Source organism: Lipotes vexillifer, unplaced genomic scaffold (genome assembly GCF_000442215.2).
Source record: "Lipotes vexillifer unplaced genomic scaffold, Lipotes_vexillifer_v1.1 scaffold722, whole genome shotgun sequence".
Taxonomy (NCBI): Eukaryota; Metazoa; Chordata; class Mammalia; order Artiodactyla; family Lipotidae; genus Lipotes; species Lipotes vexillifer.
In genome coordinates, this window is record NW_006795213.1 from 1241134 (window position 1) to 1264885 (window position 23752).

The following is a 23752-nucleotide window of genomic DNA, read 5'->3' on the forward strand; positions in this document are numbered from 1 at the left end:
AGCAGGAATCACCTCACACAAGAGGGCCCACAACACAAAGGTATGAGGAAAACAGCAGGAAGCACCTCACACTAGAGGGCCCGCATCACAAAGCAGAAAAGAAACAAAGGAAGAACCACTTCACACTAGAGGGCCCCACATCACAAAGGGTATGGGGAACCCAGCAGGAACCACCTCACACCAGAGGGCGCACATCACAAAGCGGATGAGTAACTCAGCAGGCTCCACCTCACACCAAACAGCCCACAACATAAAAAGGTGAGGAACCCAACAGCAACCACCTCAAACCAGAGGGCCCACAGCAAAGGGTATAGGAACCCAGTAGGAACTACGTATCACCAAAAGGCCCACATCACAAAAGATATGAGGAACCCAGCAGGAAGCAACTCACACCAGAGCGCCCACATCACAAGGGGGAAGAGCAACAAGGAAGGAATCACTTCACACCAGAGGGCCCACATCAAAAAGGGTATGGGGAACCTAACAGGAACCACCTCACACCAGAGGGTCCACATCACAAAGGGGATGAGTAACCCAGCAGGATCCACATCACACCAAAGAGCCCACATCATAAAAAGGTGAGGAGACTTCCGGGAAGATGGCGGAACAGTAAGACGCAGAGATCACCTTCCTCCCCACAGAGACACCAGAAATACATCTACACGTGGAACAACTCCTACAGAACACCTACTGAACGCTGGCAGAAGACCTCAGACCTCCCAAAAGGCAAGAAACCCCCCACGTACCTGGGTAGGGAAAAAGAAAAAAGAATAAACAGAGACAAAAGGACAGGGACGGGTCCTGCACCAGTGGGAGGGAGCTGTGAAGGAGGAAAAGTGTCCATACACTAGGAAGCCCCTTCGCGGGCAGAGACTGCGGGTGGCGGAGCGGGGGAGCTTCGGAGCCGTGGAAGACAGCACAGCAACAGGGGTGCGGAGGGCAAAGCGGAGAGATTCCAGCACAGAGGATCAGGGCCGATCGGCACTCATCAGCCCGAGAGGCTTGTCTGCTCCCACGCGGGAGCGGGCGGGGCTTCGGTTGGAGCGCAGGGAGAGGACTGGGGTTGGTGGCGTGAACACAGCCTGCAGGGGGTTAGTGCGCCACGGCTGGCCGGAAGGGAGTCTGGGGAAAAGTCTGGACCTGCCAAACAGGCAAGAGACTTTTTCTTCCCTCTTTATTTCCTGGTGCGCGAGGAGAGGGGATTAAGAACGCTGCTTAAAGGAGCTCCAGAGACGGGCGCGAGCCGCGGCTAAAAGCGCGGACCCCAGAGACAGACTTGAGACGCTAAGGCTGCTGCTGCCGCCACCAAGAAGCCTGTGTGTGAGCACAGATCGCTATCCACACCCCCTTTCCGGGGAGCCTGTGCAGCCCGCCACTGCCAGGGTCCCGGGATCCAGGGACAACTTCCCTGGGAGAACGCACGGCAAGCCTCAGGCTGGTGCAATGTCACGCCGGCCTCTGCCGCCGCAGGCTCGCCCTGCACTCCGTGACCCTCCCTACCCCCGGCCTGAGTGAGCCAGAGGCCCCGAATCAGCGGCTCCTTTAACCCCGTCCTGTCTGAGCAAAGAACAGACGCCCTCCAGCGACCTACACACACAGGCGGGGTCAAATCCAAAGCTGAGCCCCTGGGAGCTGTGAGAACAAAGAAGAGAAAGGGAAATCTCTCCCAAAAGCCGCAGAAGCAGCGGATTAAAGCTCCACAATCAACTTGATGTACCCTGCATCTGTGGAATACATGAATAGACAACGAATCATCCCAAATTGAGGAGGTGGGCTTCGAGAGCAAGATCTATGATTTTCTCCCCTTTTCCTCTTTTTGTGAATGTGTATGTGTATGCTTCTGTGTGAGATCTAGTCTGTATAGCTTTGCTTCCACCATTTGTCCTAGGGTTCTATCCGTCCATTGTTATTTTTTTTAATTTTTTTCTTAATAATTAATTTTAATTTTAATAACTTTATTATACTTTACCTTCTTTCTTTCTTTCCTTCCTTCCTTCCCTCCTTTAGACAACGAATCATTTTATTCTGAGCCGAGTGGATGAAAGGCTCTTGCTGCTCCAGCCAGGAGTCAGGACTCTGCCTCTGAGGTGGGAGAGCCAACTTCAGAACACTCGTCAAGAAGAGACCTCCCAGCCCCACATAATATCAAACGGCGAAAATCTCCCAGAGATCTCCATCTCAACACCAGCACCCAGCTTCACTCAACGACCAGCAAGCTACAGTGCTGGACAACCTATGCCAACCATATAGCAAAACAGGAACACAACCCCACCCACTAGCAGAGAGGCTGCCTAAAATCATAATAAGTCCACAGACACCCCAAAACACACCACCAGACGTGGACCTGCCCACTAGAGAGACAAGATCTAGCCTCATCCACCAGAACACAGGCACTAGTCCCCTCCACCAGGAAGCCTACACAACCCACTGAACCAACCTTAGCCACTGGGGACAGAAACCAAAAACAACAAGAACTACGAACCTGCAGCCTGCAAAAAGTAGACTCCAAACACACTAAGATAAGCAAAATGAAAAGACAGAAAAACACACCACAGATGAAGGAGCAAGATAAAAACCCACCAGAAATAACAAATGAAGAGGAAATAGGCAGTCTACTTGAAAAAGAATTCAGAATAATGATAGTAAAGATGATCCAAAATCTTGAAAATAGAATGGACAAAATGCAAGAAACATTTAACAAGGACCTAGAAGAAATAAAGATGAAACAAACAATGATGAACAACACAATAAATGAAATGAAAAATACTCTAGATGGGATCAATAGCAGAATAAATGAGGCAGAAGAACGGATAAGTGACCTGGAAGATAAAATAGTGGAAATAACTACTGCAGAGCAGAATAAAGAGAAAAGAATGAAAAGAACTGAGGACAGTGTCAGAGACCTCTGGGACAACATTAAACGCACCAACATTCGAATTATAGGGGTTCCAGAAGAAGAAGAGAAAAAGAAAGGGACTGAGAAAATATTTGAAGAGATTATAGTTGAAAACTTCCCTAATATGGGAAAGGAAATAGTTAATCAAGTCCAGGAAGCACAGAGAGTCCCATACAGGATAAATTCAAGGAGAAATACGCCAAGACACATATTAATCAAACTGTCAAAAACTAAATACAAAGAAAGCATATTAAAAGCAGCAAGGGAAAAACAACAAATAACACACAAGGGAATCCCCATAAGGTTAACAGCTGATCTCTCAGCAGAAACTCTACAAGCCAGAAGGGAGTGGCAGGACATACTGAAAGTGATGAAGGAGAAAAACCTGCAACCAAGATTACTCTACCCAGCAAGGATCTCATTCAGATTTGATGGAGAAATTAAAACCTTTACAGACAAGCAAAAGCTGAGAGAGTTCAGCACCACCAAACCAGCTTTACAACAAATGCTAAAGGAACTTCTCTAGACAAAAACACAAGAGAAGGAAAAGTCCTATAATAACGAACCCAAAACAATTTAGAAAATGGGAATAGGAACATACATATCGATAATTACCTTAAATGTAAATGGACTAAATGCTCCCACCAAAAGACACAGATTGGCTGAATGGATACAAAAACAAGACCCATATATATGCTGTCTACAAGAGACCCACTTCAGACCTAGAGACACATACAGACTGAAAGTAAGGGGATGGAAAAAGATATTCCATGCAAATGGAAACCAAAAGAAAGCTGGAGTAGCAATTCTCATATCAGACAAAATAGACTTTAAAATAAGGACTATCAGAAGAGACAAAGAAGGACACTACATAATGATTAAGGGATCGATCCAAGAAGAAGATATAACAATTGTAAATATTTATGCACCCAACAAAGGAGCACCTCAATACATAAGGCAAAAACTAACAGCCATAAAAGGGGAAATCGACAGTAACACATTCATAGTAGGGGACTTCAACACCCCACTTTCACCAATGGACAGATCATCCAAAATGAAAATAAATAAGGAAACACAAGCTTTAAATGATACATTAAACAGGATGGACTTAATTGATATTTATAGGACACTCCATCCAAAAACAACAGAATACACATTTTTCTCAAGTGCTCATGGAACATTCTCCAGGATAGATCATATCTTGGGTCACAAATCAAGCCTTGGTAAATTTAAGAAAATTGAAATTATATCAAGTATCTTTTCCGACCACAACGCCATGAGACTAGATATCAATTATAGGAAAAGAGCTGTAAAAAATACAAACACATGGAGGCTAAACAATACACTACTTAATAACGAAGTGATCACTGAAGAAATCAAAGAGGAAATTAAAAAATACCTAGAAACAAATGACAATGGAGATACAACGACCCAAAACCTATGGGATGCAGCAAAAGCAGTTCTAAGAGGGAAGTTTATAGCAATACAAGCCCACCTTAAGAAGCAGGAAACATCTCGAATAAACAACCTAACCTTGCACCTCAAGCAATTAGAGAAAGAAGAACAAAAAAACCCCAGAGTTAGCAGAAGGAAAGAAATCATAAAAATCAGATCAGAAATAAATGAAAAAGAAATGAAGGAAACAATAGCAAAGATCAATAAAACTAAAAGCTGGTTCTTTGAGAAGATAAACAAAATAGATAAACCATTAGCCAGACTCATCAAGAAAAAAAGGGAGAAGACTCAAATCAATAGAATCAGAAATGAAAAAGGAGAAGTAACAACTGACACTGCAGAAATAAAAAAAATCATGAGGGATTACTACAAGCAACTCTATGCCAATAAAATGGACAATCTGGAAGAAATGGACAAATTCTTAGAAATGCACAAACTGCCAAGACTGAATCAGGAAGAAATAGAAAATATGAACAGACCAATCACAAACACTGAAATTGAAACTGTGATTAAAAATCTTCCAACAAACAAAAGCCCAGGACCAGATGGCTTCACAGGCGAATTCTATCAAACATTTAGAGAAGAGCTAACACCTATTCTTCTCAAACTCTTCCAAAATATAGCAGAGGGAGGAACACTCCCAAACTCATTCTACGAGGCCACCATCACCTTGATACCAAAACCAGACAAGGATGTCACAAAGAAAGAAAACTACAGGCCAATATCACTGATGAACATAGATGCAAAAATCCTCAACAAAATACTAGCAAACAGAATCCAACAGCACATTAAAAGGATCATACACCATGATCAAGTGGGGTTTATTCCAGGAATGCAAGGATTCTTCAATATACGCAAATCTATCAATGTGATTAACCATATTAACAAATTGAAGGAGAAAAACCATATGATCATCTCAATAGATGCAGAGAAAGCTTTTGACAAAATTCAACACCCATTTATGATAAAAACCCTGCAGAAAGTAGGTGTAGAGGGAACTTTCCTCAATATAATAAAGGCCGTATATGACAAGCCCACAGCCAACATCATCCTCAATGGCGAAAAACTGAAAGCATTTCCACTAAGGTCAGGAACAAGACAAGGTTGCCCACTCTCACCACTCTTATTCAACATAGTTTTGGAAGTTTTAGCCACAGCAATCAGAGAAGAAAAGGAAATAAAAGGAATCCAAATCGGAAAAGAAGAAGTAAAGCTGTCACTGTTTGCAGATGACATGATACTATACATAGAGAATCCTAAAGATGCTACCAGAAAACTACTAGAGCTAATCAATGAATTTGGTAAAGTAGCAGGATACAAAATTAATGCACAGAAATCTCTGGCATTCCTATATACTAACGATGAAAAATCTGAAAGTGAAATCAAGAAAACACTCCCATTTACCATTGCAACAAAAAGAATAAAATATCTAGGAATAAACCTACCTAAGGAGACAAAAGACCTGTATGCAGAAAATTATAAGACACTGATGAAAGAAATTAAAGATGATACAAACAGATGGAGAGATATACCATGTTCTTGGATTGGAAGAATCAACATTGTGAAAATGACTCTACTCCCCAAAGCAATCTATAGATTCAATGCAATCCCTATCAAACTACCACTGGCATTTTTCACAGAACTAGAACAAAAAATTTCACAATTTGTATGGAAACACAAAAGACCCCGAATAGCCAAAGCAATCTTGAGAACAAAAAATGGAGCTGGAGGAATCAGGCTGCCTGACTTCAGACTATACTACAAAGCTACAGTAATCAAGACAGTATGGTACTGGCACAAAAACAGAAAGATAGATCAATGGAATAGGATAGAAAGCCCAGAGATAAACCCATGCACATATGGTCACCTTATCTTTGATAAAGGTGGCAGGAATATACAGTGGAGAAAGGACAGCCCCTTCAATAAGTGGTGCTGGGAAAACTGGACAGGTACATGTAAAAGTATGAGATTAGATCACTCCCTAACACCATACACAAAAATAAGCTCAAAATGGATTAAAGACCTAAATGTAAGGCCAGAAACTATCAAACTCTTAGAGGAAAACATAGGCAGAACACTCTATGACATAAATCACAGCAAGATCCTTCTTGACCCATCTCCTAGAGTAATGGAGATAAAAACAAAAATAAACAAATGGGACCTAATGAAACTTCAAAGCTTTTGCACAGCAAAGGAAACCATAAACAAGACCAAAAGACAGCCCTCAGAATGGGAATGGAAATAAAAACAAAAATAAACAAATGGGACCTAATGAAACTTCAAAGCTTTTGCACAGCAAAGGAAACCATAAACAAGACCAAAAGACAACCCTCAGAATGTGAGAAAATTTTTTCAAATGAAGCAACTGATAAATGATTAATATCCAAAATTTATAAGCAGCTCATGCAGCTGAATAACAAAAAAACAAACAACCCAATCCAAAAATGGGCAGAAGACCTAAACAGACAATTCTCCAAAGAAGATATACAGACTGCCAACAAACACATGAAAGAATGCTCAACATCATTAATCATTAGAGAAATGCAAATCAAAACTACAATGAGATATCATCTCACACCAGTCAGAATGGCCATCATCAAAAAATATAGAAACAATAAATGCTGGAGAGGGTTTGGAGAAAAGGGAACACTCTTACGCTGTTGCTGGGAATGTAAATTGATACAGCCACTGTGGAGAACAGTATGGAGGTTCGTTAAAAAACTACAAATAGAACTACCATATGACCCAGCAATCCCACTACTGGGCATATACCCTGAGAAAAACATAATTCAAAAACAGTCATGTACCAAAATGTTCATTGCAGCTCTATTTACAATAGCCCGGAGATGGAAACAACCTAAGTGTCCATCATTGGATGAATGGATAAAGAAGATGTGGCACATATATACAATGGAATATTACTCAGCCATAAAAAGAAACAAAACTGAGCTATTTGTAATGGGGTGGATAGACCTAGAGTCTGTCATACAGAGTGAAGTAAGTCAAAAAGAGAGCGACAAATACCGTATGCTATCACATATATATGGAATTTAAGAAAAAAAATGTCATGAAGAACCTAGGGGTGAAACAGGAATAAAGACACAGACTTACTAGAGAATGGACTTGAGGATATGGGGAGGGGAAAGGGTAAACTGTGACAAAGCGAGAGAGAGGCATGGACATATATACATTACCAAACGTAAGGTAGATAGCTAGTGGGAAGCAGCCGCATAGCACAGGGAGATCAGCTCGGTGCTTTGTGACCACCTAGAGGGGTGGCATAGGGAGGGTGGGAGGGAGGGAGACGCAAGCGGGAAGAGATATGGGAACATATGTATATATATAACTAATTCATTTTGTTGTGAAGCTGAAACTAACATACCATTGTAAAGCAATTATACTCCAATAAAGATGTTTAAAAATAAAAATAATAAATAATAAAAATAAATAAATAAAAAGGTGAGGAACCCAACAGGAAACACCTGATACCAGAGGGCCCACAACACAACAGGGATAGGAACCCAGTAGGAACTACCCCTCACCAAAGGGCACACATCACAAAGGATATCAGGAACCCAGCAGGAAGCACCTCACACCAGAGCACCCATATCACGAAGGGGAAGAACAACAAGGCAGGAACCATTTCACACCAGAGGGCCCACATCACAAAGGCTATGAGGAATCCAGCAGGCACCATATCACACAATGTGGCCTACATCACAAAAAGGTGAGGAACCCAACAGGAACCACCTCAAACGAGAGGGCCCACATCACAAAAGGGATGAGAACTCAATAGGAACCACCTCACACAACAGGGCCCACATCACAAAGGGGATGAGCAACAAAGCAGGAAACACCTCACACAAAAGGGCCCACATCACAGGAAGCTGAGCTACCCAACAGGGACCACCTCAAACCAGAGGCACCACATCACAAAGGGTGTGAGGAACCCAGCAGGGTCCACCTCACACCAAAGGGCCCACGTTATAAAAAGGTGATCAACCCAACAGGAACCAACTCAAATCAGAGTGCCCACATCACAAAGGAGAAGGGAATCCAGCATGAACCACCTCACACCAGACGGCCCACATCACAAAGGTTACGGGAACGAGGCACAAATGACCTCACACCAAAGGGCCTATATCACAAAGGGGATGAGGATCCCAGCAGGAACCACCTCACACCATAGGGCTAACATCATAAAACGGTGAGGATCCCAACAGAAACCACCTCAAACAAGAGGGCCCACATCATAATGGGGATGAGCAACAAAGCAGGAACAATTACACACCAGAGGGCACACATCACAAAGGGTATGAGGAACCCAGCAGAAACCACCTCACACAAGGAATCCCATATCACAGAAAGGTGAGGAACCCAATAGGAAACACCTAACACCAGAGTGCACATATCACACAGTGGATGGCAACCGAGCAGGAACCACCTCACACCAGAGGGCTCACATCACAAAGGGCATGAGCAAGAAAGCAGGAACCACTTCACACCATAGAGCCCGCATCACAAAGAATGTGAGGAACCCTCAGAAACCACCTGAAACCAGAGTGCCCACATCACAAAGGGGATGGGTACCCAGCAGGAACCTCTCACAACAAAGGGCCCACATGACAAAGGGGATGAGGAATCCAGCAGGAAGCACCTCACACCTGAGGGCCCACATCACAAACGGTATGAGGAACCCAGCAGGATCCACCTCACACAAGAGGTCCCAAATCACAGAAAGATGAGGTACCCAACAGCAATCACCTCACACCAGAGTGCCCACACACAAAGGGGACGGAAACCGAGCAGGAACCACCTCACACTAAAGGGGCCATATCACAAAGGGGATGAGGAAACCAGCAGGAAGCACCTCACACCAGAGAGCCCGCTTCACAAAGGGGATGAGCAACACAGCAGGGAACACTTCACACAAGAGGGCCCACATCACAGGAAGGTGAGCTACCCAACAGGGACCACCTCAAACCAGAGGGCCCACATCACAAAGGGTGCGAGGTACCCAGCAGGATGCACCACACACCAAAGGGCCCACATTATAAAAAGGTAATCAACCCAACAGGAGCCAACTCAAATCAGAGGGCCCACATCATAAAGGAGTTTGGAACTCAGCAGGCACCACCTCACACGAGAGGGCCCACAACACAAAGGGGATGGGAACCCAGCAGGAACCAGCTCACATAAGAGGTCCCACAACACAAAGGTATGAGGAACCCAGCAGGAAGCACCTCACACCACAGGGCCGCCATCACAACAGGATGAGCAACAAAGCAGAAAACACTTCACAGCACAGGGCCCACATAACAAAAGGAATGAGTAACGCAGCAGGAACCACATCACACCAAAGGGCCCACATCATAAAAAGGTGACGAACCCAATAGGAACCACCTCAAACCAGAGGGCCCACATCACAGAGGGGATGGGAACCCAGTAGGAACTACCTCTCACCAAAGAGCACACATCACAAAGGATATGAGAAACCCAGCATGAAGCACCTCACACCAGAGCGCCCTCTTCACAAAGCAGAAAAGCAATAAAGTAAGAACCACTTCACACCAGAGGGCCCACATCACAAAGGGTATGGGGAACCCAGCAGGAACCACCTCACACCAAACGGCCCACATCATAAAAAGGTGAGGAACCCAACAGCAACCACCTCAAACCAGAGGGCCCATATCACAAAGGGCATAGGAACCCAGTAGGAACTACCTACCACCAAAAGCCCCACATCACAAAAGATATGAGGAACCCAGCAGGAAGCACCTCACACCAGAGCGCCCACATCACAAAGGGGATGACCTACAAAGCAGGAACCAACTCACACAAGAGGGCCCGCATCACAGAAAGGTGAGGTACCCAACAGCGACCACCTCAAACCAGAGTGCGCACATCACAATGGGGATGAGGACCCAGCAGGAAGAGGGCACACATCCCAAAGTGTATGAGGAACCCAGCAGGAACCACCTCACACAAGGAGGCCCATATCACTGAAAGGTGAGGAACCCAATAGGAAACACCTCACACCAGAGTGCACACATCACAAAGGGGATGGAAACCGAGTAGGAACCACCTCATACCAAAGGGTCCACATAACAAATGGGATGAAGAAGCCAACAGGAATCACCTCACACCAGAGGGCCCACATCACAAAGGGAATGGGAACCCAGCAGGAACCACCTCACTCAAGAGGGTCCACAACACAAAAAATATGAGGAACCCAGCAGGAAGCACCTCACACCACAGGGCCGACATCACAAAGGGGATGAGCAAGAAAGCAGGAACCACTTCACAACAGATGGCCCACATCACAAAGGGGATGAGTAACCCAGCAGGATTCACATCACACCACAGAGCCCACATCATAAAAAGGTGAGGAACCCAAGAGGAACCATCTCAAACCAGAGGGCCCACATCACAAAGGGGATGGGAACCCAGCAGGAACGACTTCACACAAGAGGGCCCAGATCCCAGGAAGGTGAGGTACCCAACAGGGAACACCTCACACCAGAGGGCCCACATCACAAAGGGTATGAGGAACCCAGCAGGAACCACCTCACACAAGAGGGCCCAAATCATAGAAAGGTGAGGTAACCAACAGCCAACACCTCACACCAGAGTGCCCACATCACAAAGGAGATGGAAACTGAGCAGGAACCACCTCACACCAATGGGGCCACAATACAAAGGGGATGAGGAAACCAGCAGGAACCACTTCATACAAGAGGGCCCACATCACATGAAGGTGAGCTACCAAACAGGGACCACCTCAAAGCAGAGGGCCCATATCACAAAGGGTGTGAGGAACCCAGCAGGATCCACCTCACACCAAGGGGCCCACATTATAAAAGGTGATCAACCCAACAGGAACCAACTCAAACCAGAGGGCCCACACACAAAGGGGATGGGAACCCAGCAGGAACCACCCTACACAAGAGGGCCCACATCACAAAAAATTTGAGGGACACAACATGAACCACCTCAAACCAGAGGGCCCACATCACAATGGGGATGAGAACCCAGCATGAACCACAAAGGGTATGAGGAACCCAGCAGGAACCACACCAGGAAGCAGGCTAAGATTCAGGCTAAGATTCCATGCTTCCACTGCAGGGGGCACGGGTTCCATCTCTCGTCAGGGAAATAAGACCCCACATACCACGGGGCACAGGCAAAAAAATTTAAAAAGTAATACATATTCTTTTCCCTTATAGGTTATTACAAAATATTGAGTATAGTTCCCTGTGCTATGTAGTAGGTCCTTGTTGGTTACCTATTTTATATATAGCAGTGTGTATATATTAATCCCAAGCTCCTAATTTATAACCTATAAGGGAAAAGAATCTGAAAAAGGATATATACATATATATAACTGAATCACTGTGCTGTACACCTGAAATTAACGTAACATTGTAAACCAACTATATTACAATAAAAAAATAAAATTGGTATAAAATTTTTAAGAAGTAATACATAATTGCTTTAAAAACTTTATAGAGAAACATTACAAAAATAGGTGCCTAGAATATGAAGGTCTTTCTAAGAATTGTCATCAGCAAAATGTATGTTCCTCTACATTTTGTTTTCTATGCATATTCTAAAACATGCGATTTTATTTGTAAAAATAGCATCGTATTAACTGCAATGCTCTGCAACTCCTGCGTTACTGAAAGCCTGCCTCTCGCTGAAAGCTCAGCCGACAGCAGGAAGCCCACTGTCCGGCCAGGGAAAGGATTCTTAAGGCTGAGCCCCAGCACAAAAACACTCTTGGGGTAGCAGGGGAGAGGGCCAGCTCTGGCTGCTCAGAAGGGGTGTTGGCTGGAAAATCCTGAGACGGGGCTTGTAGAGTTTGTATCAGTTTAATATGGGTCCCTCTCCTGGACTTGCCCAAATAGAACTCCAACACATGTAGCATCATGCCTAGCCTCGGCCCCTGGGGTGGCTATAGTCAAGATGAGACATGGCAGCCTCAACTGGTCCCAACTGACATCCCCAGCTCCTCACTCACCATGGGCAGATGGGGATCCTGGAAGTGAGGAGTTGATGCCTTCTGAGCCCTGGGTTCTTCTCTCTCTCTCTCTCTTCTTCAGTGAACGTATATTGAATGCCTGCTCAGTGCTAGGCAAGGCACTGGGTGCCAGAAGCATGAAAATGAATGAAACACTGTCCCTGAGCCCACAGTAAAGTGGGGACTTGGTCACATAAGCAGGCCGCTTATTACGCAGTGGGGTATGTAAAGATTGAGTGCCAGGCAGAGGGTGTTCTGGGAGCCTGGAGGAAGAGCACTCGGTTGGGCATGGGGGTGCCAGGGAAGTTTCCTGGGAGAGGGGGTGCTTGAACTGAGTTAGCCAAGTGAAGGAGGGGGAGAATATCCCAGTCAGAGGGAAGCATGGGCAAAGACACAAAGGTGAGAAAGGGTCTGGCCTGCTGCAGGGGTTACAAGGAATCTGGTGTTGCTGGAGCAAAAAAAGGTGTGGCGGCGGGGGGTTACTGAGACATGAGGCTGGAGAGGTAGAAGGGGGCCAGATCAGGTAGCGTCTTATGCACCTTGTAGAGGAGGTTACAGCTTTGATCCTGTAGGCCACAGGAGCCGTTGAACATTTTAAAGCAGAAAAGTGAGCCGATCAAACTGTCCCCTGGGGATAATGGATCAGAGAAGCCTCCGAATCCTGATTATTGCCCAGTGTACCACGGGAATAAATGGAACACTGTCATTTACTCTCATTCAACAAAGATGCACAGAGTCACTACTATGTGCTGGGCACTGTGCCAGGTCTGGGGGTAGAGTTGTGAGAACAACTGGAGAGAAACACGCATACAGTCAGGCAGGCAGGACAGACCTTGGCTACCGCATTGTAACTGAGCCTGATGAGTAAGAGATGTGGCCAGGGCCGTGGAGAAAAACCTGGCTCACGGAAAGCCTCAGAGGAAGTGGCGTTCATGACAAGCCGGAAGGATACGGAGTCAGCCTGCCTTCGGTAAAAATTTTCCACAACTCACATGCTATTAGTCAATCCAAAGCCCCACTGGATCACAGGTGCCATGGCAAGTCAGGGCCATCACCCCAGCACTAGCTGCCAGTGATGAGCTGGGTCAGCAGGTGCGGGTGGAGGATGAGGCAACGTGGCTTTAGCAAGAACATCCTAGGAGCTCCATGAGTGTGGGATTAAAGGGGAGAAGAGGGAGAAACAGATGGTTCAGCCAGTCAGACTCATTGGGAAAAACTACAGGAATTTAAGAGGCAAGACCTACAAACTGGGTGAGTTGTGACCCCAGAGCTTTGAGACCCTGTACCTGCCCCAGAGGCAGGGCAGTCCATAGCTGCGCTGCTAGACATAGTTTCCTTCCAAATGGGCTTGTATTCCACAAACACACTCCATTAGACAGCTGGGAGGGGTGGGTCATGCATTTCTTTTCATATCACGTGTGCCAAGTCTGGGCACCTTGCCTCTCTGCATCTCCTCTCGCAGTTGGAAGAGAATATCATAGACATCTGCCTGGAGCTGCTAGACAAGAGCCTGAACTTCCAGATTGACCCAGCCACAGACTACGCCCTGTGGGGCAGCCCCATCCACATTAGCAGAGTGGTGTGTGCCATGGTGAGGCTGGGTCTCTTTCTGCCCACCCAGGGCATGTCCAGGGAGGGCAGAAGCTGTGCAGGGGAGCCCTGCCCACTCACGGTTGCCCCTGCAGTGAGGGAATGAAGAGTCGAGAGGCAGAGGCCCTCCAGCAAAGCCATTTTTGATGAGACTGATGAAAGAATGTGGGTAACAGGTTTTCTCAACTGAGCTCTGAAAGAGCTGGGTGTGGGCCATCACCTTCATTAATTCCAAACTGCATTTTTTGGGAAAGACTAAGTGTAGCTCTGGTTTGGGAAATGGTCTCGTTGTTTCTAAATTTCTGCTCTTAGAGCCAAGCTCTGGCTTTGCAGGGATGGGGGATGGAGGGGTTAAGAGGGTGGGTAGAAACAGAATAATAAACTAATTAACAGTGGTACACAAGTCAGAATAGCTGGCTTCCCACCCTCACTCCTTCTCCAGCAGGTAAAATGAGATCAAAGCCTCCTGCATCTCAGGCCCAGGGTCCAGGCCCTTGCAAAGGCAACCCACACCTCACATCTCGTTGAGGAAAAGGCTGCTTCTAATGCTTCTACATATGGCTTCTATTCAGATCAACAGCAACGATGACCGTGAGGTGCTCAATGGAGACTGGAGAGAGAATTACTCAGACGGCATCAACCCCGTGGAATGGACGGGCAGCGTGGCCATCCTAAAGCAGTGGCATGCCACAGTCTGCCAGCCAGCGTGCTACGGGCAGTGCTGGGTCTTTGCCGCTGTCATGTGCACAGGGAGGGAGTGGGAAGGGCCCCACGGAAAGACAAAAAAATACAATGGCTCATGTCGCAACCCTCTGAACCATCCTTGTCCCAGAAATCTCACACAGTTCCCACCAAGGGACATTTGCAAGGAAGCAAAACATCTCATCAGTGACCTCAGGCTTCACATATCTGAGCTCATTTCAGAGGGTGGTTCTGAGGGGGAAACCACACACTTCTCAGAACCCAGCGCCCTTCCCTTCTTTTAAACTTGGACAAACCTAACAGAATCCTCTTAAGAGCCTGGCTGGGAATTGTCCAGGACAATTCCCAGCCAGGAATGAGGTGAAAGGCCAAGTAATTAGAAAACTTACAAACTGGTTAGTGTCCTTTCTGAGCACAGAGAATGGGCTTGATGAAGACGCATACATGGGAGGGAAAGGTGTGTCTGAGCAGAGGTATGGGCCACAGGGGCCAGAGCAAGATGGCAGACGAAGAACAATGACCTTGAATCTAGAGTTGTCACATGTTCAGAGGGCCTGGCGGCCTGATTCAGCCCAGGGAGTCAGGGAAAGGGGGACCAAGAGAGATCAGCTTCTCAGAGAGGGAATGAATGCTACATTAGTAGAAGAAAAGCTTAAAAATTGGTACTGGGAAAGAGGGCAACTGGAAATTGGTTTGCTGGTGACAAGCAGAGCAAGTTGAAGGCAGGGGAGGAGACTGTTGAGGGAAGGCACACCTGGAAATGAGTTATGTACTGCAGGCGGCAAGAGGAGGCTTTCTGCTTCACTCGGGGCCACACTTGCTTCTGATCCTCACCCTGCCCCCAGGCCTAGGCCGGCTCTCCGCATTCTGGCAGGCGTATCTATGTACCTCCCTGGCGCCACAATCAGGAAGTTAGTTATTCTTGTTGGCTGGGCAAAGAGGTCAAGTATGGCTTTTTCTCACAAGACTCTCTAGTCTAATCCAGGGAAGCCAGATCTGCCCGCAACTTGGTGTTTATTGAGGGCTCAGGCCTTTTGTGTAGAAATTCCCTAATATGCAAAGGCTGGTGCAGTGTGCATGTGTGTGCACGCACGCGCACTGGACCCATCTCCAGGATCTCGCAGGAAGCCTGTGGAGCCCCAGGCTGCTAAGAAGCAGATGCCAGCCCCCTGTCCAAGGGCACCAGGAGGTTTCTGTCAGCACCCACACAGGATGACTTCATATGGGTTGGCGAGGGGGAGCTACTCCTCTGCAGCTGCACAGCCCCATCTGGAGTTGGATGCCTGGATTGCCCAGGGGTAAGAAACCAGGAATTCGACAGCTTTGATGCCCAGAGTCACAGACATTTGGGTGAACTGGGATGTCTGAGTCATCCAGGGATCAGGCGTAAGACTGAAGGCAGAGAATGGATCAAGCCTGTATATGATAGAGAGGGAGCCTTCCTGGGCCTGGAAGAGCCAGAGAGTCTAATGGGCCAGGCCCGTGTGTGTAGAAGGAGAGGGTCAGGGGTTTGGGTGTGGTTGTCTGGAACTGGTTAGTGAGAGAGATGGAGCCAGTGAATGGAGATTATGGTATGAGAGCAGACCAATTAAAATGTTTATGAGAATCACGGTGCTTTAGTGACCTAGGAAGCAAAGGTTTGGGCAAAGTGGGTCAAACGTGGCCGGGTCCACCTGCAGCTCAATCAATACCAGCCTTCCCCAACAGGGCCACCATGTTGTACATTAATAAATATGTCTATCAGTTTGGAAAACTCATTCATTCATCCAACAACACATACTGAGTCCTTATGCTAGGCACTGTGCTTCTAATAATCTTGGTTATAAAGACCCAGCCTCAATCCTCCACTAAAAGTCAAGGATTTAGTCAAACTCCTTAATCCAATACAGTTGCCAAAGCATGTTGTTAAAAATTATTATTATTGTTATTCTTTAGCAATCACAATAGCTGACACTGGGGACTTCCTTGGTGCCAGGCATTGTGCTAAAACCTTGACAGCCTAGCGTAATGGTGAAGCTTGGGTTCAAATACCAGCACTACCATTAATTGTCTGGGTAACCCTGGGCAAGTCATTTAACTTGTACCTCAGTCTCCTCAGACATATGATGGGGAAATTAATAGTACCTACCTCGTCGGATTATTGAAAGGATTGACTGAGTTCATACACGGAGAGTGCTTAGAATAATGCCTGGCTACAGTGAGAATTCAGTAAGTTCTAATTAGGATCACCTTGTTTGATTCCCCAGAAGACTTTTAGAGGTAGGTTCTATCATTATCTCCATTTTACAGATGAGGAAATTGAGTGGCAGGGCTAGTCTCACATTGAGGTCTGGCTGGCTGTAACCACTAGACTATACTTCTGCATGAACGATGCTAGCAGCTGCCATTTAGCCAGCATCCCCTGTGCTTAAGGCACATGCTGGGTACTTTACAATGCTCACAACCATCTGCAAAGTAGATATCATTAATTACAATTTACAGATGAGAAAACTGAGGCTTAAGGTGACCACGTGACTCCAGTCTGACTCAGAAGTGCATTCTCCCCTCTGCAGCTCTTCCTCCCTGTATTACCTGTTTTAATAACATCAGCATATTGACTTCAAGCTTCCTAAAGAAAAATCACAAAAAGGAGATTTCCCATGCATCAAAGATACGATTATAATTTTTTGGACAGATGTTTCCTTGACATCAATTTACTTGGCTGTTACTTCGGGAATTTCAGAGAAATCCCTGACCTACCCTCCTTCCAGTGCTCTTGTCTGACTGCTCCATAGGTCTCTCTCAGTCATTAGGCTTTTCCTGTCCTGGCCGTCCACTCCTTGTGACATCGTCAGACCCCTCAGCCCTGAGGTCTATGAAGCAGCCTGGATGCCTTGCTCTGTAACAAGGGAACAGAAGGGACAGTGATGTTCTGTTGCCTGAAAATTCTCCCCAAAACCAGGCGTCAAAAAGCCACCTATGGTACTATATGATTCCATATATGTGAAATTCCCAGAATAGGCCAATTTATACAGACAGAGAGTGGATTCATGGTTGCCTAGGGCTGGGGGGACAGGAGAATGGGAAGTGACTGCTAGCGGGCATGGAGTGTCTTTCTGAGGTGATGAAATGGTCTGGGATTAGACAGTGGAGATTGTTACACAACCTGTGAATATATTACACACCACTGAATTGTACACTTTAAAAGGGTAAATTTTGTGACATGTGGATTGTATCTCAATAAAATTGTTTAAAAAAGAAAAGCCAGGCATCCTGGGGATGTGTCTGGTCTGTCCCTGCCCACAGCTGCAGGGGGTGGGGGGGGCAGCTGTGACTTGGGCTTGAGGGTTGGGATTCTGAGCAGGCCTATGGGCATCATCCCCTCCTCTGTAAAGTAGGGTCCTGGACCCAGAGCCCCAGAGGAGGGTGGTGGGAAATAGCCTGGGAGATGAGGAGGCTGTGTGCTTAGGGCACCCAAAACTACCCCACATGTACATCTTTTACATACTGGATTCCCAATGATCTGGCTCACATGTAGAGTCCTCTGGTTAAAACCATTGTGAACACCCTTGGGTTAGAAGTCATCTAAGATTTCTTCTCACTCAGTTGTATAGTGGTCTCTATGAAGTGTCTCATTATCTTCATTTCAATACAATAACTCTAGTCCTCATTGTTTTTACTGAGCCCTTCCTTCTCAAAGATGGAACCCCAGCCAAGGTCCTGGCACATTATTTTGCCTCAACCTTTGGCTTAAGTATGAATCTACTGTTATTCCCCACTGATTTATGAGACATCAAGGACTGTATGGAATGTTCCCTTGCAGGGTGGTGGGTTAACATGTGGCAAGCACTTGGGAAAATGTCTGGCACATGCTGAGATTGACATGAGTGTTATAGCTATTACACAATTAGCCTGATACCGCCACACAGGCTTCAGTAGTTGTGGCATGTGGGCTCAGTAGTTGTGGCTTGTGGGCTGTAGAGCGCTGGCTCAGTAGTTGTGGCACATGGGCTTAGTTGCTCCATGGCATGTGGGATCTTCCCGGACAAGGGCTCAAACCCATTTCCCCTGCATTGGCAGGCAGATTCTTAACCACTGCGCCACCAAGGGAAGTCCCAATACTGCTTTTGTTAAATTGAAGTGTAGTTGGTTTACAATGTTGTGTTAGTTTCAGGTATACAGCAAAGTGATTCAGTTATACATATATATATTCTTTTTCAGATTCTTTTCCCTTATAGATTACTGCAAGATATTGAGTAGCGTTCCCTGTGCTATACAGTAGGTCCTTGTTGGTTATCTATTTTATATATAGTAGTATGAATCTGTTAATCCCAAACTCCTAATTTATTCCTCTCCCTCCCTTTCCCCTTTGGTAACCATAAGTTTGTTTTCTCTGTCTGTGAGTCTATTTTTGTTTTGTAAATAAGTTCATTTGAATGAGTGCTGAATGGCTGAGTGAAGAGACATAGTAGTTAAAGCCAGGAGTGTGGTGTGGTGTAATATACCTTAGGAACTCTGCAGTCCTTTTCCTGACTCTGAGATCTTGTCCACCTTTGTCCATGTACAACTGTGTGAATGTGCATGCATGTGTGTGCACACATACAAACACACACACCCCATAAGGGTTTCTCTTTTACGAGGGACTCAGCTCCCACAGAATTATCCATGAAAGAGTCACGTGAGTCTCATGTCAAACTGAGGCATCAGGACTGATAGTCTGCAGAAGTGAGGTTAAAGAAAACTCACTTCAACATGAATTTAATGAGCATCTACTCTGGGCAGCACTGTGCTAGGAATGAAGAAACGCAAGAAAAGTATTTGATCTGAGCCCTACTCTAGGGGGATTTGTAATCTGGCTGACAAGATAAGATAAATATATGAGATCATAGAGAGCTTCATGCATTGATAAAATGTGTGGCATTGGTGACTGGAATCAAGTGAGAGCATGGGAAGGGAGATTAGTGTGGCATGGAGTAGTCAGTGAAAACTTCACAGAGGAAGGCGCATTGAGAATGATGCCTTCCCAGCGTTGCTGGGATGTCTAGTGAAGTTGCAGTGGTGTGGCTTGTAGTTAAAAGCCTGAGGGGTTTTGAGATCAGAGAAATGTGGGTTTAAATCCTGCCCTGGCTCTCCTCTTCCTGCCATGTGACCTCAACCTCTAAACTTCAGGTTTTTCCTCTTCAAAGGTGGGATAAGGAGAGGATTGCTGTGGAGAGGATTAAGTGTGATTATGCCTGTGCAGTGCTTGGCACCATGCCTGGCACCTATGAGGATGATGACGTCATTGACTGGCGAGGAAGCTTGGAAAGAATGAAAGACAAGCTCGGTTGGGGATGTGCTTAGTGATGGCAAGGTGTTCATGTAGGCTCAAGATTCAAATTCAGGAGTCGTGGGCAAGGAGTGAGAGATGAAGCCACAAGACAGGAGGAGCTCTTTGCAGGGGTACAGAGAAAGCAGGACAGAGGGGGCAAAACCCCGTGAAACATGTATGTGCACAACTGTGCAGATCTGAATGCTGTCAGCTCCCTTTGTGTGATACCGGAGCTACAGCCTTGGCCTTCCCCTTATGTAAGAAACAATTCTTGTCCCTCTGTTGCCTCACTGCGACAGCTGTTGTCCCCTATCCCAGTCCTCTCACAAGGCACGATGAGGAAATGGTGAGAACCACTCAAAGCTTATGCTCTACAGACAATCAAGCTTGGTAACCACAGCACAGCACACAGTGACAGTGCTGTGCTGAAGTCAGAAATCACCAGAATAGACAGAAGATTCAAGACATTCATTCACCCATCCAGCAATGATGCACTACGTTTCTGCAATACAGGCCGGCCTTGTATTGTTAATGGTTATATAACGATAAAGCTGACTATCACACACACCATGTACCATGTCTAGTAGAGAACTCAGAGCGCCATGAGACCAATGACCTGTGCTCAGGTGGAAAAGTGCCCATCCCGCCATGTCTAGCAGGAGTTGACAACACCACTGGCACTTCATGAATTCATCAATCATGGTGAAGAATGGAGGTTTGCTCCTTGCTCTCCCTGCCCACCCCTCCTTGGCATGTGCTCTTATTACCATAAGTGTTATACACCCTCCTGACTGTAATCTTAACATAAATGTGCCCACGCAATGCTCCTGAGTCACTTGCATGCTCTCGCCTCACTCCTATCTCATGCTCCTTCAGTGGCAGCTTTTCCCACCTTCACCCTCCCCTCCGAGGCGGTCCTGTGTCACCTCCACCTACAATTCACTGTCAGCTCTGCTCACTTCCTGCCCTCCATTCCTTGCAGACCTGTGCAGACCTGCCGTTCCAAGGAAATGCATGCTCCCCCTTTGGGCTTCTCTGCATCCAGGGATGTGTCCCCACCCCAGCCTGGAAGGGCTTTGTGCCAAAGTATAAGAAGGACCCTAAACTAAAATCTATAATCAAATAAATGCTTAATATAAATAAGTATCTAAACTAAAACTTATAAACATTTTACAATGACAGTAGTATTTGTGAAGAACCCTTAGAAATATCTGTATTTTTTGACTCAGTCATTTTACCTCTTGGAATCTGTACCAAAGGGGGAAAAGTAGAAATTGATCTACAGAGATGTCCATCACAGTATTATTTACAACAGGGGAAAAATTAGAAACCAAGCAAATGTCTAAAAATAACCTCTGCTGAAGTGAAAAAAAGAAATACATGAACCCATAACAATACCAAAAAATGGGAGAGGGGGATTGAAATGCTTTTCTTTATAGAAGAATGCCAGCTAATACAGGTAGAAGAAATGATAGTGTTAGAATATAATCATTTTGGTACCACCAGTATAATAATTAATTCAGGCAAGGATCATCAAGGATGCTAAAATTACTTGGTGAAAGATTGTTAGGGAGCAGCATATTTCACGCTAGTGATTGCTTGTTAAATGACAGGGAAAGGATACTTCCATCGGGCATTAAGCTGACCTTAATCAAATAGTTAAATGCCCCCATTAGGCCCCCATTAGGCCCCCATTACTATAACAAATGGACAGCCTATGCCTTCTGATGTGATTCAGAGGGATTTACACAACATCACCTATGCAGTATTCTTGTCAAAAATGTTAACTCTGAAATTAACCAAGAAGAATCAATTAGGCAAATCCAGAATATGGGGCCTTCTACTAATCAAGTGACCTAAATTATTAAAAGACTGTTCTAGATGAAAGGAGATTCTTTTGGTTTAGAAGGAACTGGAAAGATATAAGCAAATGCAATGCACGTATTCTGATTGGATTCTGGACAGGGGGGCAAAAAACAGATATAAAAGACATTTGGGAAAATGCGAAGATGGATTTTATACTATTAAATCCATGTTAAATTTCTTGACTTTGTAAAAAAATTAACCTCTGCTAGAAATCTTGCTTTTGGAAAATATTTGATAACATGGAAAAATGGGTGGGTTGTATAATAAGGGGAAAATACTAGAATGCTGAACTGTGTGCACCTGTGGGAGGTAGGCTCAGAATTGGCGACAAGCTTAGCAGTGAAACCAGGATTTGAGTGGTAGCTCTGCCGCTTCCTAGCTGTGTGGCTTTAGTCAAGGTAGCAAAACTTTTCTTAGCCTCTGATTCTTCATCTGTAAAACAGGGATAATAACAGCAGCTTCCGTGTAGAGCTGTCCTGAGCATAGTACATGTGAAACATTTAGCATCATGCCTGGCTGGCAGACACTGCTGTTTTCATTATCATTATTACTGAATTAGGTGGACTGTCACCATTGGACTCGAGGGGACAGGATCCCCAGGAGATTGGTGGTGGGATGGGCCGGGGGATATTGCTATTCTTAAAAGAGTGCAGAATCACGAAAAATATGGCAGAGGGCAAAGAAAAGAAGCTGGCTGGCAAAGGAAAGGGATGGCCCCTCAGGAATAAAGACAACATTCTACCTCCTTTCAAGAATTTCTCCATTAGGTACAGACTCTCACTTTCCTAGGCTTTTGTTACAGTTTCCTTCCCTTCCTGTCTGGATCTGTAATACTTTCCTCAATAAGCTTCCAAGTCAGTACACCCATAGAGAAGGGGGAATCCAAGAGGACGAGCTCTTTGCCTAAGAATCTGATGGTCTTACTCCTTACCACAGGAGTGAAAAAAATTCCACAGTTTGGTTTGAAGATAGAGATTTATGGCCAGGAGAGAAGTGAGGCAAGTCAAGCTGCTGAGTCTTTGCCAAAGGAGGCATGGCCCTCCCACCCTGCTGGCTGGGGCAGGGGAACCCAACACTTGCTAGACCCTCTATTGGCCCTGGCAGTGCTTGTCTGAGCAACCAGCTGCCTAACCTTTGTGTGGAGCCCCAGGGAGAGGAGCTCAGGAAGGTGGGGAGGGAAGTTGGAAGTGTCGTCAACCCAGTGCCCCAGACAGCTTCCTGCCTGCCAAATGCATGATTTCCCTGAGCCTAAGGGAGTTAAGTCCAGGAATCCACAGCCCACAGGAGATTTTTCTGTCCTTTCTACAGTGATGAGGTGCCTGGGGATCCCCACCCAAGTAATCACCAACTTTGACTCTGGCCACAACACAGACGGAAACCTGATCGTAGATGAGTATTATGACAACACAGGCAGGACTTTGGAGAGTAAGAAGAAGGCCAGTGTCTGGTGAGAGACACCTTCTCTTTCTAGGGCAAACCCTACCAGCAGGAAGCAGGGCACGACTGTACCTATGAGCCTGCTGCCCTCTCATGCCTCACCCCCATTTTCACCAGCCCCAGGGCTTGCTAGCCCCAGCCCGAAGGCTGGGAGGCAGCTGAACACAAATACGATGATTTTCTGAGTCTAGAATTGTCACATCACAAGAGCTCTCTGCCCTGGGGGAGCTTTCCCCTTTGTCACGTCCTTCATTTAATACTCAGCCTGTGGCTCTGACCACAAGAGGGCCTGAAGTCTCACCTCTGGACACAAAAAACTTCTGCCTCTGTGACTGCTTCTGTGAGTCAGCAGCACATACAGGAAAGGGCTACAAGGGTCTCTTTGAGAGAGAGCGAAGGGTTTTTAACTTCCGTTGGCTCTGGAAACCTTCACTCTTATTTACAAAGAGAGGAAAGCTCTTTTCCGGGCAAGTTGAGGCTCACAGGAGGAAGAGCG

General features: G+C 45.9%; 1 protein-coding gene across 1 annotated transcript in view; it reads left to right on the forward strand.

The window, feature by feature from the left end:
- The window catches only part of TGM5 (transglutaminase 5), a 49105-nt gene that overhangs the window by 17744 nt on the left and 7609 nt on the right, over window positions 1-23752 (forward strand). The window contains 3 exon segments of the mRNA XM_007467561.1: window positions 13834-13962; window positions 14534-14718; window positions 23135-23266. Of these exon segments, the coding sequence (XP_007467623.1) occupies window positions 13834-13962; window positions 14534-14718; window positions 23135-23266 (446 nt within the window).